The 16,581-nt window shown below is 35.5% G+C and overlaps 1 protein-coding gene across 1 annotated transcript in view; it reads left to right on the top strand.

Annotated features, from left to right (window-relative positions):
• The window catches only part of SHANK2 (SH3 and multiple ankyrin repeat domains 2), a 372,036-nt gene that overhangs the window by 102,150 nt on the left and 253,305 nt on the right, over positions 1 to 16,581 (top strand). Inside the window, exon 16 of the mRNA XM_048949837.1 lies at positions 11,422 to 11,488. Coding sequence (XP_048805794.1) covers positions 11,422 to 11,488 — 67 coding nt within the window. The remainder of the gene's footprint in view (positions 1 to 11,421; positions 11,489 to 16,581) is intronic.

Here is a 16,581-nt window from a genome sequence, read left to right as displayed (position 1 = left end):
GTAAAGTTTTCTTACTCTTACAATAGTGTTATTTTGAGATGTTAATACTATTCAGTTTTTCTATTAAATACATAACAATACATTATTAGACTTAGAGCAAAGCTGTATGTAAAAGCTCTGTGACGCTGATCAAATTAGTTGATGCAATGAATGAGAAATTTCAGAGAAGCTGAAATTTCTCCACATAGGCTGAAGCCACTTCTGCCTTGATGTTCCAGATCCCCAGTGGTGTCCTGCTGTTCACCTCTGCCTGCTTGCATCTGATCAGACTCTCAGAGCGAGTGCTTAGATTTGGGGGAAACAGTGTGTTCTTGCAGGCTGAGCTGAGTCCATGCCTGGATCATGGGCACCTTAGGTCCATAAATACCAGCTAATGATTATGGCTATGATGTGCTGATGTGATCTCTTGCTTTTACGTGAATATACAGGCTGTTTGCTGTTAATTTCTGGTAATATCCACGTGAGTTCTTGTTGCTTGTAAAATGAAGTGCCTCTGGGATGACTGAGCATCTTCTTGCACTGCCCTTTGGAGAGTGCTCGTGTTGTGCAGTTGGCACATGCCACATCCCCATGTCCATCCTCATCAGCGCATATTGTGGCATTGGCCTTTACTGTTTCCAGAGGTTTTGTCATAGCTAACACATTGAGTTTGGAATTAATCCACCAAATGTATTAGGTAAGATAATAATCATATTTTATTAGCTTGGTGCATTCAGCCCTAAGGGCTTTCAAAAAGCATTTTTGTCAATTTGGTGTAGCGGTTTAAACAACACTGTGTTATTAAACAGTGCTGTTTGCAGAACTGAATTCCATAAACTGTTTGTGCTGTGAAATAGTAAGCAGCATCTTTTGCCTTCTGTGACTAGGAAGGCATTTTTTCTGAAAGTACTTTGGAAAGTAGCTGCTAATATAGTATGTTTTGACTTTTCTATGAGGAAAGCTTGTGTTCAGAGGTAAAAGCACCTGCAGCAGGGCACATCTTTACACCTTAGCTAAATTTTCTGTATAACCCAACATTTACTGTGATTTCAAGGAAAGCAAAATCCAGCACACAGCATGCTTTCTCGGTCTTTTTTTTTTTTTCTAAATGACTTCTGCTGAAGATTACATTTCATGGCTTTCTGATTTAGCATATCATTGGGAAGAAAAAAAAGAAAATTAAATCAATTTTATTACTGGCTGTGCCTTATCTGATTCATCTCATTCTGCAACCTGGCTTTATCTGCTTTCAATAAACACTCCTTTGGAATTGCTACTCACCCATGTAGCAGTAATGGGGATTATGCAATAACTGGCTTCTGATGGCTCTTTCCAGCCTGATCTAGATTTTCTCATGGAAAGCATCTGTAATTGTAAATGCGTGTATCACCCTGTCTGCTTTTTCTTTCTTATATTAATAATTAAAACGCAAGCGTAGAAAAGTGCATCTTGCTTGAGAATGACTTGCTAGGTGGCATTTTAGCAGAGAAGCAAAAGAAAGATGTACATATTTTTTTCTCCTTGTAGGACAGAAATATTAAACTTCCTAATACATACAGTGACCAAGGAAGAATCTCAGTGCAGTCTTTATAAAACAGGGCTACCTAAAAATAACAGTTTTTTCTCATCTAAGGAAATAGAAGGAAATAAAAGAGTGACGTGAAGCGGTGAAATTGTGCCTGGGATGAATTCACCAGCACATTCCTTTTTTTACAGCCTGACATGTTTCATGGTAACTTTAGCTGACTTGCCGGCATATTCAGTTCAACACTTCCTGGCAAGCTGGTTATTGCATAACTCCGGATCCTTTTGTCATAGGAGTTAAGTTTGCATTTCAAAGCTGAGAGAGTGAGATGATTTAGAAGCGATTTGCTTGCAAGTTGTGAGGAAAGGAGTTACCTTCTTTAATCTTGGTTTACATGCAGAGTTAGCTTAATCAGAAGGTTTTCAGTCATGGCTTATTCATGAGTAAGAGTAATTAAGTTTTAAGAACATAGTTGTGTATTTTCTTGAAAGGATATTGTACGGCAAAATACATGTTCTACTTTTAAAATCATATTAAAGTTGCTGGAAAATGAGCTTGGCTGCCTAATGGCACTTTAGGTAACCTTGCTAAAGCAGAACTCAGAAGAAAATGAGAGGTTTCAGCGTAATAGTCTTCTCTTAACTTTGACTTGAATTCACTGTGCTTATCAACTCTGGCACTGTTTTGTGGCCACTGTGTGTAATACCAGAAAGCATAGGATCTGTGAAATCTGCAAGCAAAACCAGCGTTTTAGCAATGAAAATGTACTGTTACATTTGCAATGTACTTTTTTTGATAATAGACAGGTATATACATATGTATTGAGTGTCCATTGTTATATAACTGAATATTTGCTTGGTTTTTAAATTTTAATTGCACAAAGGCATTTAGGGTAAAGTCCTAATTCCTTGAAGTTGATAAAAGTGGATGGGATGGAAATTTGTTCCCCGTGCCTTGCTCAAGATTGTTTCAAAGCCATGTTGCTAAATCTTTCTCATGATATATTATGCTTCATATAATTGCTTTTAATTAATGTTACCTAATTTTAGCGCTTAGCACTATTTTTATTTCTTTTAAGTCATGTGAAATTGCAAACTGCATTGAAACAAATAACTGCAAAGTCTTTAGCTACCGATAGATGATTATTGTAATTTGCTACTGCTGAAAGCCAAACAGAAACAGTTTTAGGTGTCAGAAAAGTTGCTTTAGTAGATATGATTGTAATTTTGTAACCTGTGAGAGAGGTTCAGGACATCTTTCTATTCTCTGCTGTACCGCTGCTGTGACAGTCTTTTTGTCATTGCCTAGCAAGATGCAAAGCTTTTCCCACCCATTTTAGGACGCTTAGACTCCTAGGATATAAAAAACGCTTTCATCTTAGTGCTGCAGTGCAGCAGTACTTGAAGTTCTAAAGTCAAGTCTTTGATTACTGTTAATGAGTAGTCAGGGCACCAGGTGGCTCTCACCCGGGAAGCTGCATGGAGAGCTTTAAGATGTTCGTAAAGGATGCTGGTACCCAGCACCGCAGACCTGCGCACTGCCGTGAGATGGGAAGCATGAATCCTGTGACCTTAACACTGAGGCAAAGTGATCATTGCAAGCCTTTGTTTAAACGGTGCTAAAATGATCAAGGGAATGATGAAGAGCCTCAAAGAAATATTGGCCCTTGCCCATAATTTATATTTTCAGATGCTAAAACTAGTTGTTGAGCAAATGCAAGGTATCTATTTTAAGATACTGCATGTCAATATCTGACTACAGATGGCTCCATGAATCATAGTTGGAAGAAGGAAAATGTTAGACACTAAGATATTGTTGCTAAGAGATTTTTGTACACAATATGCTAACATGTGCTGGCAAATTTGGGAACAGTAGCAGCAACATGCTTTTGGAGAAAAAAAAATTCAGTGGTGAAGAAACTGTCTTCAAAGGACTATTTAAAGGATAGTAACATTATTGTGCTTTGTTGTATCAAGAACTGATGAAGATGAAATTGTCTTTCAAGCAGATAATATACAGAAAACATCCAAAAGGTAAAGCTAATCCTGCTATCCAATGAAATAGAAAGCAGGGACTAGAAGAAAAAAGAAAAAAAAAAGCCCTGTACTTTGGGTTTTAAATTAAGTAAATTTCAAGATAATTAAAGATATTGCTGATATTTTGCCATCTACTGGACAACAGTTATATTAATATACGATGTTAATTTCTTTATAAATCAAAAATAGTGGGCTTGTTTTACATTCTGTATTTATATCAGTTAAGAATTATTTTCTGTCCAGGACAAAAGCATGTGTGAAAATGCTGAGTATAATTTTTTTACTTGTATTCTGTAATAACATCATAGAAAATTTTAGTAAAACTGCCAGTATTTTATTGACCTGGCAGAGATATAGGGTATTTCTGCACTTAATATAATCTTTACTGACTACTATGTGAAGAGAAGAAAATTAAGTTTTACTTCTTTGCTTCTTCTGTATATACATTTTACACCTTTTTTCAGTGTTTTGCTGAAATTTGAGAACAAATTATATCTGAAAGAAAATTTCAAATTCCAGTATTCTTTTAGTACTCTTTCTCTCTTGGAATAAAACTTTTTACAATTCTTACGTGTTTTCAGAAAAAAGTTATCTTTATATACAAATATAAAATTCTCATGGTAAAATGTACTTCTGACATATTTCTAATTATGTGTATTATATCTGAACTTCAAAGCTGTTTACTTTTTATTAAAAGTTTTGGAGTGTAAATGTAAAGATGTATCTCTGTAAGGTGAATATATATATCTTCTTGAGGTCGTGTTTCATGTCATCCATCTTAAGTGCAGTCGGGAGCGCTATTAGAAAAGAACATGGAATAGTGATATTAATAGCATATAGAACAAGAGTTTAGTTGTGTCGTATGATGAGGTGAACTAGAAAGCTTCATTTAATTTTATTTTACCTCATAGCCTCAAACTTAAGAGTCAACCGTAATCAATACAACTATAAAATATGGGATGGTGCTTTGCACTTTGAGCTTGGAAGGTAAAATACTGAATTCATGATTATTCAGCATATCTATTTTAGATTATATAGTTATTGCAACTGCATAGCATTCTCCAGCTGGTTCAGAAAATAGAGTTTTTGCTCTATTTATTGAATTCTTAATGTCTTCTCTACTTGAAAATAGCTAAAGCTGTTATATTTTGCAAAGATAGTACAAAATAATATATTTCTAAAGGAAAATGATTTCTAGATATGTCTTTGTATTTATTGAATAAATTAACGTGTCTTAATTTTAAAAGCTCTCTTAAACTAGGCAAGAAACCAATAATGCTTGATAAGTACATTTTTCTCCCACACCTATGGGAAAGAAATTCAGAATGCAGATTGCTTCATGCTTTTCCAAGCCAAACTCCATCTGTACCACTGAGGATAGTTTTAAAATCTACATGCTGCTCATATATGAGAGCAACTAATGCATATCAATTTAAGATTTCTTTCCAAGTCCACAGTGTGCTGTGTGATTTTTCTGTCACTATGTATCAGGAATATAACCTCATTGTGCTATGTGCAGCACGGGCATGCACGCTCATACATGAGAGCAAGGGTTTCCAACTTTAGAACCTGAATTTAAGATTCTAACGTTGTTGTGGATGAATAATGGAATGGTGCACAGTGACAGTCTTCAAAGTGGCTTTAAACTCTAAAAGGCTTTACCTCTTCATTTCATTAGGGATAGCTTTTCTGTCAGAAGGACGTGATAGAAATACGTTGAACTACATTTCCTTTTCAATGCCCAACAGTAAGCAACATTTTAACTTCATACTGAATTATAGAGGTATCATATCTGTGTCCAAAGATAGTGATTATAATGCAATGGTTTAGAGATCACTATGCTGTTGGATCTTTTTTTTTTTCTCCTTCTTTTTTTTTTATTTTATATTTCAGGTACTTTCAGTGAGTTGTTGTTATGCTTTTTTGTCCAGAAATTTGTTCATTAAAAATGGTAACATTTCGATTATATTTAATATGAAGAGATTAAGTCACAATTAAGAGACATGCAAGAGCTCCTCAAGCAGTCTCTTTGTTAAGAAGGTGATCCTAACAATTCCTTCCAAAGGTATTTGAGATAATTTCTCACTGGTCTCCACTGTGAATCCTACTGCTTTGTCCTTAGTGGTACAGTGATTTATAATTTTATGTCTAGTAAGTCGATGATTTGAGTGGAAGGCAATTTCTGGAGAACCTTATTGCTGGATTGTATCATCTTCTCCTTCCAGTTCCACCTGGAGATAGGAGAATGCAGTATACGTAGACCCCAGAGTAGCTTTTATGTTGCGTTTATTTCTCTTCCTTGTCTGAGTAAGGACTGAGACAGAGTAAAGTCTCTTTTTGTTCTGGGATGGAGCTATCTTCTGTAATGTACCGTGCCATACCTGAGCTCATTGCTATTTCAAGCTTTCTTGAAAGACTATCATTTAGTGAGCACTGCAGGATAGCAGAGACAATGCAAGGGTAAAATATCAGCTCTGAAAGAAAGAATAATGAAATGTTCTTTCATCAGGGAAGTGAAATTGTCTGGAAAAGAAGGGGAGAAAAGCAGGTGGGGAGTGCTATCTGTTTTATCATGAACTGCTTATTGTGAATTGCAGCTACAAATGTGCAGCACAAAAAGCCTCCTCCACTCTCCATTTAGGCAGAGCATTTTAAAGCTTTGTCTCACATGGTCTAAGATTTAAGCATGTGGGGAAGGAAGTGAAGCAGCCTTGACTGAGAAATATAAATGAAATGTGAGATGCTCTCCCCATTTCCGTGTAGAAACTCTGTTGAAGTTCATTGGCTGGACATTAATAGGGAACAACTTCAGTTTCTCCTTTTTTTAAAATTCATTTCTTATTGTGGGGAGTAATTTGTTTCTAAGAGTAATAACGTAATATAGCTGTTGTGCTTGCCTTTCAGGGACTAACCTATTGCTGTAGGCGTAGGAGGCAATGTAACAACCTATAAAGCTCTAAAATTGTATTTGCTAACAGGCTACAAAGATCTTACTCTAATTTAATATAATCTCTACCTGTGATACACTTCAGGAGCAGAAGAAAACCAATTGTGAAAGGTTAGTGACAGGTAAAGTGTACATATAATTTCCAATTTCCCAAAAGGAACAAAGCACTGCATGAATTAAAATCCAGAAAATCTAAATGCTTGAGGGTAAGTAATTGATATATTGACAGCTGCAGTTTCCATGCTGAAAAGAGAGCCTTTTCCGAGACAGTACTTGCTACAGACTGAAAGCCGTTATGAATCTCTCTCATGCTGAAACCTGTATCTGGACATCTACCAGGCTCCAATAATGTAGACTTATTTGCCTTCTACTTTGGGCGAGAAAACACTGTACTTGAACTGCTTAGTTATGCTTTTCAGCTGGACATTCATTGTCACTGTGCTGGGATGCTGCAGGAGCAGTCTTTCTGATTCTGGAGCCAATGCATAGTAAATACGGCCTTTAAAAACAGAGTAAAAGATTTACAGATTTGAGTGGAAATCATAGATTAATGACTTTTTGAGAAGATAACCAGACTTTATCAAATTTTACAGAATAATTTCACAAAGGACATGAACCTGAAATATCATAAGACTGCTTTATATGCTGTTTTTTAAAGAGCTGCAATTTTTGAAGCTTCAGCATAATAGAATCTGTAGCTAGCCTCTAGCTCTAAAGTGCTAGCTCCAGCCTTTCATGGCAATATTTCATGTCTGGAAACATGCATGTGATGCATTTTGATGACTGGAATCCAATTCCTACTGGAATTGGGAGAGACTTTCACTATACTTCTGCTGCTGGTGCTGTTTTTTTTATTACTGCCAAGAAGAGATGTATTGTAACCCCAAAAAGAAAGACAAAGAAATCTTTCTTTCATACAGTGGCCTGTCAAGTTGAAATCTGACTGTATAATATCCCTGCAAGAGAAATATGGGTGTTTAACAACATGTAAATTATGAAATCACTCTATTATGTTTTATAAATACATGAATATATACTTCTTTCTAAAATACAACAAAATTTAGTACAATCATAGAACTTCAGTGAATTTCCACTGAAGTTTTCATGTTACTCAAAGGAAAAGTTAGACTGCTTCATTTTGTATTAAATTTGTACTGGTTGAAGCGCGTTGTTCTGATCATATAAAGACTGCTCACTTGCCCTAATGCATTCACACTAATAGCTTTGTCTGATCACACTGCTACTTTGGTTCAAGAAGAATTTTGGTGGAAAAGAGGCTACTGTGCTTCATTTGCAACTGCAAAATCTGAATGAATATCATTTTATATATTTCAGATTTCTCTCTGACTCCACTTTTCTCCCACACTCTTTACCCATCAAATTCAAGTGAAGCACATTGACGTTATGCCAAGAAATATTTGTACTTTTTTACTTGCTTTCTTTAGATCTTACCATACTTGCCTTCATTTTTGCTGTTGGAATTTTACATAATGTTTCTACTGATTTGAAGCAAATTGAATTAAAAGAGTTGATACCTTGAGCTTGCTGAATCTAGTGCTTGATTCAGAAACAATTCTCTGTCAAGCTGTCTCTCAGCTTTCTTTTTTCAAGTAATAAAACGTATTTGTCACTCGAACAACATGCTTTATTTGAGTTTTAAAATCTTTTTTGTATCAAACATTCTTTCATTTGAGTAACATGGCGGCTGTCTAGCAAGCTGCCTGTCACTGCTGAATTCCCCGCTTGAATTTTACATGCCAATTAGTGGTAATGCTGATGAAAGGTATTATTGCTCTTCTAACACTCCGTGATCTATATACAAATGTTGTTTTTATGAGGCAGACTGCAGAATATGAGGTTAAACAGGCAGGATTTGCATAGCTTCTCTGTTACTTTTATAGTGCCATTGACCAGGTTGAATGATAAGTTGCACTTTAAAACTAGCCACTGAGGGCCGGATTTGGATATATTATCAATGCTGAGAAGAAAGGTTTTTTTTTCATGACTAGTTCCTGGAATACAGTTGTTCTAACTAATGGTTAAAATATTAATAATGTTCAGATGAATAACTATCACTATTGATGATGAGGTGGCAGTGCTCCACCATATCCATCTAGCTCTATTTGAACTTACTGATCTCTGCAGACAATAGAGCATGCAGATATCTTATATATCTCAGTCAACTGCAGTCTAAATGAAGTGGGATTGATTAGAACCAGCATTATTGATTAATAACAATACATTCTGCTCACAAGAATCAAGTACTAAATCTAAAACATCTGAGAAGTGCCCAGAGCAAAATATTTCCTTATGTTTAATATCGTAATGAGAAATTACATGACTGTTACTGGGAAGTATGGTGCTAATCTATGTGCATCAATTACTTAAAAGACAAAAATTATTACATTGCATTTGCGATGCTCATAGCTGTCTACTGGAGATTATTTTAAAGCACAAATAAATATCTCTTGAGTACAACTACTAGGAGCTGTGTAAATGTGGATCAGAGCTTCTGCTATCACATAAAGACACTTGAAATGAGAAACAAACTTAATTACTGTCTTTAGCCCTTACGTTGGATAGAATTTCATAATGAAATAAGAAACAATTTGCCAAGGAAAAAACATCTGAAAAGCATTAAAGAAGAAAAAGGAGGGAGGGACTTGGATTTAGGATGTAAACATGATAAATGCTATGTTCTGTTGCTTGTTTTAAGCTTTTCTTGATAGTTTGAAAAAGTCATTCTGATACTGCATTATACTTAAAACATAGTGATTTCTTTGGAGGCATGGTTATATTTCCTAGCCCGTAAATTTTACAACCTGAACTAGATCAGCCTGTCTCTCCTTAAACCAACTGCTGCTTGCTTAAGACTGTGAGATAAGTCCGAGACTACTTCAGTGTATTTGAAAGCATTTTTTTTTATATCTGGGTTATTCTGCAGGGATTTCCAGAAATGTTTTGTGAGCGATAACTTGTGGCATGAGGACTAATTCAATGAGAGTCTTAGGTGTAAATGCCTTAAAGTGAGCTCACCAGAAGGACTGTAGAGCAGAGAACGCGATAATCTGTCAATTATTCCCATCTAGCTTTATTTAGGAGTTTTGTAATGAGTTCTCTTTTCTTGGACAGTTCACCATTCCTGCTGCGAATACTCATCACAGGACTGCACATTAATGAGACTTGTTCCAGTGTTCTAATAGGATATATAATAAGCCTAAGGCCTACACAAGATTCACTAATGCAGAAAGAGATATAGTGTATGAAATGAGGCATGCTGAATGAAAAGCGCAGAGAATTTATATAATTTTTTTATTTTGAAATGAAGTAGATGTCCGAAATGTGGCTTATGATTTAAGCCTCCTCTAAGCTTACCATTTAAAACAAATTTGGAAACACCTACATAATAGTTGACATTTTCTAACTGTATCTTGTCATGAGTTTATAAAGTCTTCATTTTTGAGAGCTTCCATATTATTTTGTGTCTGTTAATAGTAAATAGAACTTACTCTTTAAGGAAATTTTCTGCAGTAAGAGAAGTATAACCTTAGACTTCTTACATTAAAAAATGTTACTTGTATTAATTGTACCTCATACACCTCTCTAAGAATATGTCGTTCTTTTCATTACTCTTCATGTCTGATATTAGTTGAATGGTTCAGACCAGCTGACGATTTTTCTTGGTCGTCAACTCAGACTTTTCCCCTGATTTTAAATTATTCTTATGATTGACTGTAGCGCTGTATCCAAGGAAGTCCTTAAGTAAGATTTTTATTTTCTTTTTCCTGGCCTGCATTAAGGTTGGATATTTGGACAAATTCTTTCTCAGTAAGAGTGGTAAGGCACTGGAACAGGCTGCCTAGGGAAATGGTAGAGTCACCATCCCTGGAAGTGTTCAAGATATGTGTACATTTGGCACTTAGTTATGTCGTTTAGTAGGTGTGGTGGTGATGGATTGACAGCTGGACTAGATGATCTTAGTAGTCTTCTCCAACCTTAGTGATTCTATGATTCACTCTGTATGTGCAGAAGCTCTGATGAGAAAAGTGAGCTGAGTGTATCACTTTTACCAGCATTAAGAAAGATGCAGTGACCCTGGGAGGAAAGAAAGCTTCAAAATAAGTGAAGGAAAAGGAGTTCATGGAGATTCGCAGTAAAACAGGAGAGGAAGAAGGGAGGAAATAGCAGTAGCATAAGCAAATCTTTCTTCCTATCCTGTGGAGATATTTCTCTTATTAACATCATTTAGATGAGGACTTGCAATAGTCTGTCACGCATCCACGTTTTACAATCAGGAAATAAATTAAAAAGATAATAATAATTTTTTCTACCAGAAGTGTAGTTTAATAAACACTGTATTTACATATGCATAAGCTATTGAAGTTTCTCTTTTGTAGTCATCTTTGCTGTCTTAGTGATACCTGACTTATTGTAGTTTCGGGTACTTCTTTCCTGGTTATCCCACGTACACTGCAGTGCAGCTTCTGAATCAATGTTCAGTTAAGGAACGAGGAGGATCAATAAAGGGAAAATAATGTCTTAGTATCTCTCTCAGAACCTACGATTATACAATTCTCCAGACCAGTATAGCCCTGAGAGTGCTGGGGATGCTGCTTTTGAATGCCACAACATGAAAAGCTCCACAGGTCATAGAGCAGTTGCCTGAGAGACACCCATGATCACAGCAACCTTATTAAATGGGCAACTGGGAGACTTGATCTGCTTTTTCACATAGACTGTAATATCATTTCATAATGTTGCTTCCACAATGCATTGTATGCAACAATTGAAGAATGGAAGTAGAGATGTCCATGAAATAAACAATCAATTTTACAAAATGAAATGTCTGATGTTTATTAGAAGTATAACTTGCATGTTTTCTACTTAATGAATTATGACAAGATATTAATTTTAACTATTTTACAATCCTTCAGGTGGCTATAATAGCAGGAAATTTTGAGCTTGCTGAATATATCAAGAATCACAGGGAAGCTGATATTGGTAAGCAAAATATTTTAAAACACTGAAAATAAACTATTCATGTTTGAACCAAGATTTTACAAAAATGTTAATAATGATTTAATGTTAGATATGCCTATGAGGTACCCTGGTGATGGTGTTTCAGGGAGAATTTAAAAGTAACTTTCCTTTACATAATGCAGGTAGGAAAAAAAAAAGATGAAATGTTTTCAAAATATGCTCAGAAAAAGAAAATTTGATAGGTAATGCAACAGTTGCAGATGTTTTGAATATGAACAAGCCAGTTTCTAATGGATTAAATATATGTGCTCATGCCCAGCAGAGCTAAATTGCTAGCTATTTTGAACTTTAGCATCAGGCTAAAGCAGTTCTCATGTGGGAATAATTGGTCAGAGGAAAATAAAGATGCTTTCCTGGAACTGTACACATATATGGCAAAAACTGTCTATCCATATCCATAAAAACTTTTCCTATCACAGAGGTTGATGTGTGAGACTGCATGAATCCTACAGCAGTTCCAAATGACAGGCACTAAGGGCCCTCAAGATAAACCTTCAGAATTTTTAAAGATCTTTTCACATAGTGAGTTCCGCCATTAAAATAAAGATAATTTAAATAAAGTGATTCCTTACACAGATTAATTAAAACACTTTAACTGAAACCAATTAAAGCCCCACAGAAAAATTGTTGCACTAAGAAAGGCATTTGTTCTGAAATAGAAGAGTCTGTATAGTTGTCTGCACTAATTTAACTCCATGATGTGTGTCCATGACTTGTTAGCATTATTCATGTGGAATACTGAGCCAACTCAAACACAGTTCAGGTCTGAGAAGGTATTGCTCTACATTAAAGTCTCTCTTCCCTTTCCCTTCCCAGTTGCCCATGCTCTGTAGGGATATATTTGAAAATTCATCATATGAAATTTAGCATCACTGTGATACTTTTAATTCCTTATAGTATGCAGTGAGATAACTCAGGAAATTTTGTGGAAGTTTTGCATAAGTGTCTTGTTTCTGCGGTTCATTGCAAGCTTGGAAGGCTTTTTCCAGACAAGTAGGATAGCTCCGTTCCATATATCTTCTTCCTTCTGTCTTTATAAATAGTTTGATGTAAAAAATTAACATAAAAATGAACCAGCTATGCCTAATGCAGTGAACATCTTGTTTATATTTACATATGATTAGTGGTTTCAGAACTTTGTGAAGATCTTGAAATGAACGGAAATGATTGGTTAGATTCAAATGGTCCCATTTGTTTCTGCTGTGCTAGTTCTTGGTACTTTGACTTGCCTATACAGCCTGTGCAGAACAAGTACTGCAAATAGTGCACAATATTATGTTTTATGTCTTCCTGTTTTTTTGTTTCTGTTAAAAATAGTTAAGTACAATGAAATAAAAAAATCTAATGACGGAATTACTTGCTCCAGTTTCAATATGAGAAATTGTAAAATTTAAGTAATGCTTACATTGCTCTTATTGACAGTAGACTTTAAGATGGTTTGCATGAAACCATATTGACCTTGATATTGTTATTTTTCTGACTTTAGTTTTGTGCTATTTTTCCTTTCCTCTGATCGGTGCCATTTCTGAGTTACTATATAAGAGAGATTGTAATATAGTTTAATATCAGATGGATGAAATTCAGTTCAGAAAAAAAAAAATGAGTCACATGGCTCATGTGTTAGCAGAGTTTAATGTTCATGATTAAACTCGCTTTGTGATTTCTATTAAAAAAAAAAGCTTCTATGAGAAGCTTCTCCTGATTTTTCCCATGCCTTCACTTTCCTAATGAAAAATGGAAATATTGGTGCTTTTGTCACTCACCTTTTTTCAATTTGTTTATTGATTGTGTATGATATTTAAATTAGTAGGTTTGTCCTAAAGAGCAAGCATTAGTTCATGCTGTTTCTCTCTACTGATTTGATTTAGTCAGATATCGTCCCTTAAGGTTTATTACCTGAAAAAATACTAAATAAAATAAAAGAAACACCAGTAAACATCAAAACGTCTAGAGTTTTTGTTTTTTTTTTTAATTTAAAGATAAATAGAAGAATCAAAGAACAGTGTCCTGAGCAGAAAAGCTGACAGCTATTGTGGTGATGAATATGCAGTATCATGTCAGCATTTAAACAACAGCTTGACTTTTACGTATCTTACTTGCCTTTATTCTTTATTTATTCCTGTAGTTTTGGATCTATTCTAAGATAAATCCTTTGATTAATGCACCTTCTCTGAGCACAGAAGCAACAAAGTGGGCACTAATAGCAAAGAGCTAGAGAACTATCTTCAAGAAGAAAAGACAATGGATAATATGAAGTACCTTGAGAAACTTTTCATCTTTCATCTCTCAGAGTATTTTGGATTAGTTATTGAACTCTGATATTGAACCAGTTCATTAAACCTTGCTGTTATTATTTTAGGTCCATTTAACAGTCAACAAGTTACAGCTTTGGGAAATTCTTTGGAATATGTGCAACTTTGGTAGGTCTCCTTTGTCTGTGGAAGTTTTAGCAGGTAGATGATGAGGTGTTCAATCATTTAACAGTAAACTTGCCAGCGATGTTCATGATTATTCACAATAGCGCTCATTCACAGGAGGGGTTAGTGATGCATCAGAGAAGAAACTCTGCATTGCTCTTGGAAGATTTTTGATACAATATTTTAACTTTTTGCAATCTCCTTTCAATATCTTTCCATATAGTTACTTTATAAATGGAAGCCTAATATGTGCCTAAGTAATAGAAATGACAATAACATTTTTTCAGAAAAATCTACCTACTTTCCTAGGTGTGTCGTCTTAAGTGTGGGAAAATTTTAATTGATGAGCATGACTGGAGGCTGGACTTAACTTTGCAGTTTCAAGAGCAGTATTTTAATCTGGCAATAGAAAAGAGTTTTTACATTTCTCAAGCTAATGCATCTAATATGAAAAATATTTTATTGAAATCTCTAATCTTAAACAATGAAGACTTCATTATCAGCGTCCATCTGTTTTGGTACGTGCTAATTAACTTTACTCTTTGATAAATTTATTGTCCCAAACTACTGCAGTAGGAAGTCATTTGTACTTTCAATGCAGAAGGTATTGCGTGGGTGTCTTCCAGTTTCTCAGTAGTCACAAAGCTGTTTCGAGTAATGTAGCCAAAACGGCAATTATAAGGATCTAACAGCAGTAATGTAATGCTTATGATTCATGGTCCTGTGCCGTGTGTTGCCATGAATGAGCTGCTTCCGTGGCACAGATCATATCCCAGTCTTTCCACAGGAGGACATCACTGCCTGTGCAGAAACGGGAGGTGGCTGCAGTATGCCTGCAGCAACAGCACTGCACCTCCTAGCGGTAGTCTGTGAGAACTCTACGTAAATATATTTGCATGCTTAAGTGCTCGGTGTATTATTACTCATTAGACATTCAACCTTTGCCTGCCAGATATATCTTCGTTGGCTTTTAGAGTAAGTTATGTTTTATGCCATACACAAAGTCTAGAATTACTCAGTTAAGAGGAGACTGATCTCATGTCTCAAAGGAAGCCTTTTTTTTTTTTTTCTCTTGCCTGGATTGATAACAAATTGTAGTGCTATGACTATCTTTATTGTTGAAGATGATGGAGAAGATGCACAAGTGGAAAATGATCTAGGTATTCTCTAACAGTAGAAAATAATTTAGAGCAGAACTGTTCAGCAGAACTGAGAGTTCAAAAGTTTCTATGGATCGATTCCCACAGAGAATGCTCTTTTTTATTTAATTACGAAGCACTTATATCAGACAAATTTGTTGAAATAATGAAAAAATAGGCAAATATGAGATAAGCTTTTCTGCTGTAACCGCAATACTTGACACTACGCTGTAAAAAGAAAATTTAATAATGCCTATTTTAGAGCCATAACAGGCAAAAATGGTGACCTATGTTACTAAAGTATGTGATGTCCGACTCAAAGAAAAGAATGTTCTTCTAGAGTGTGTAGTGGCTGTTTGTGTTACTCAGATGTTGCCAGAGTAAGTATCTACCTAGTGCTGTGAAAACAAGACAGGAGATTTTGCCAGGGAATTCTTAGCTGCATAAAATTGTCCTATAGAGGCTGTTCAGTTGAATAGGCAAAGGGTGTTTTGAGACTTATAGGATCTTTTAGGATTTCCTAACTGCCAGGAGAGGTTATTGCTCATGGTTGAAGAGCACATGCCTGGATTGCCCTCTTTGTAATTTTTTTAGTCTGGAGAAAGCCTGCTGCCCATCACAGCCTTGGTGAAGCCCTCTACTTCTTGGTTGATTTAGTGGACGAAACTTGTGATGAATTGAGGGATTAAGCCACGGAAGACTCAGAGACTCAGAATCCAAACCCACTTACTACGTTCATAACTCTGATTTACAGCACATTAAACGTTCTGACAAAGTTGCACTTCAATTTCTTATATTCTTTTTTGGATCTAAGCCCTCATGCCTCCCAGCAAACTTGAGTTTCAGTGAACCTGCTTTGCTTAACCACTGCACCAGGATAAAATCTGTTAGCAATTCTGTCTTACTGAAAACTAGATCTCCACTGGATTCTCATGATTGTGTGGGTTATCACACATGCTCTCCCTTCTTGTATCAGCAATTTTTTTTCTCATCACCTTGCTGCTCTTCCCACCATCATTGCCACTTAATCTTTCCCTCATACATTAGCTGTCTGGGTGACTGGTCTGTTGGAACTGAGACATGCAAACAATTCAGCAGAGATAACAAGTTTTTTGCCTTGATGCTGCCATTTTAAGGAGCACAATGAGAAAAAGATTTACAAATAATTCCTGACACTTAGTACAGTAAAAGACACCATGCTGTCATTAACAGGAGGAGTTCACACCAGTTTTATCTGAAAGGAATGGTGCTTTTTGTAAGACCAAATCATATCTAAAAGATAGAGTATTCAGGGCAGAGAAAAAAAGTGTATGAGTAGGAGATTAAAAAATGGATCCAGATTTCGCTGTATTTATTTAATGGTATACTAAATATCAGGGAATCCCTTTTGCTTTCTTGACAGATGTTCAAAAGGTAAATGGAAATTGCCCTATCATTTTTAAAGTAACTCTATTGGAAACAAAATAAAATGATATTTTTCATAAAGCAAGAAAAACCT

The sequence above is a fragment of the Lagopus muta genome, chromosome 6, assembly GCF_023343835.1.
Source record: "Lagopus muta isolate bLagMut1 chromosome 6, bLagMut1 primary, whole genome shotgun sequence".
NCBI classification, from domain to species: Eukaryota; Metazoa; Chordata; class Aves; order Galliformes; family Phasianidae; genus Lagopus; species Lagopus muta.
Note: the sequence above shows the minus strand (reverse complement) of the source record. Positions and strands in the feature narration are given on the sequence as shown.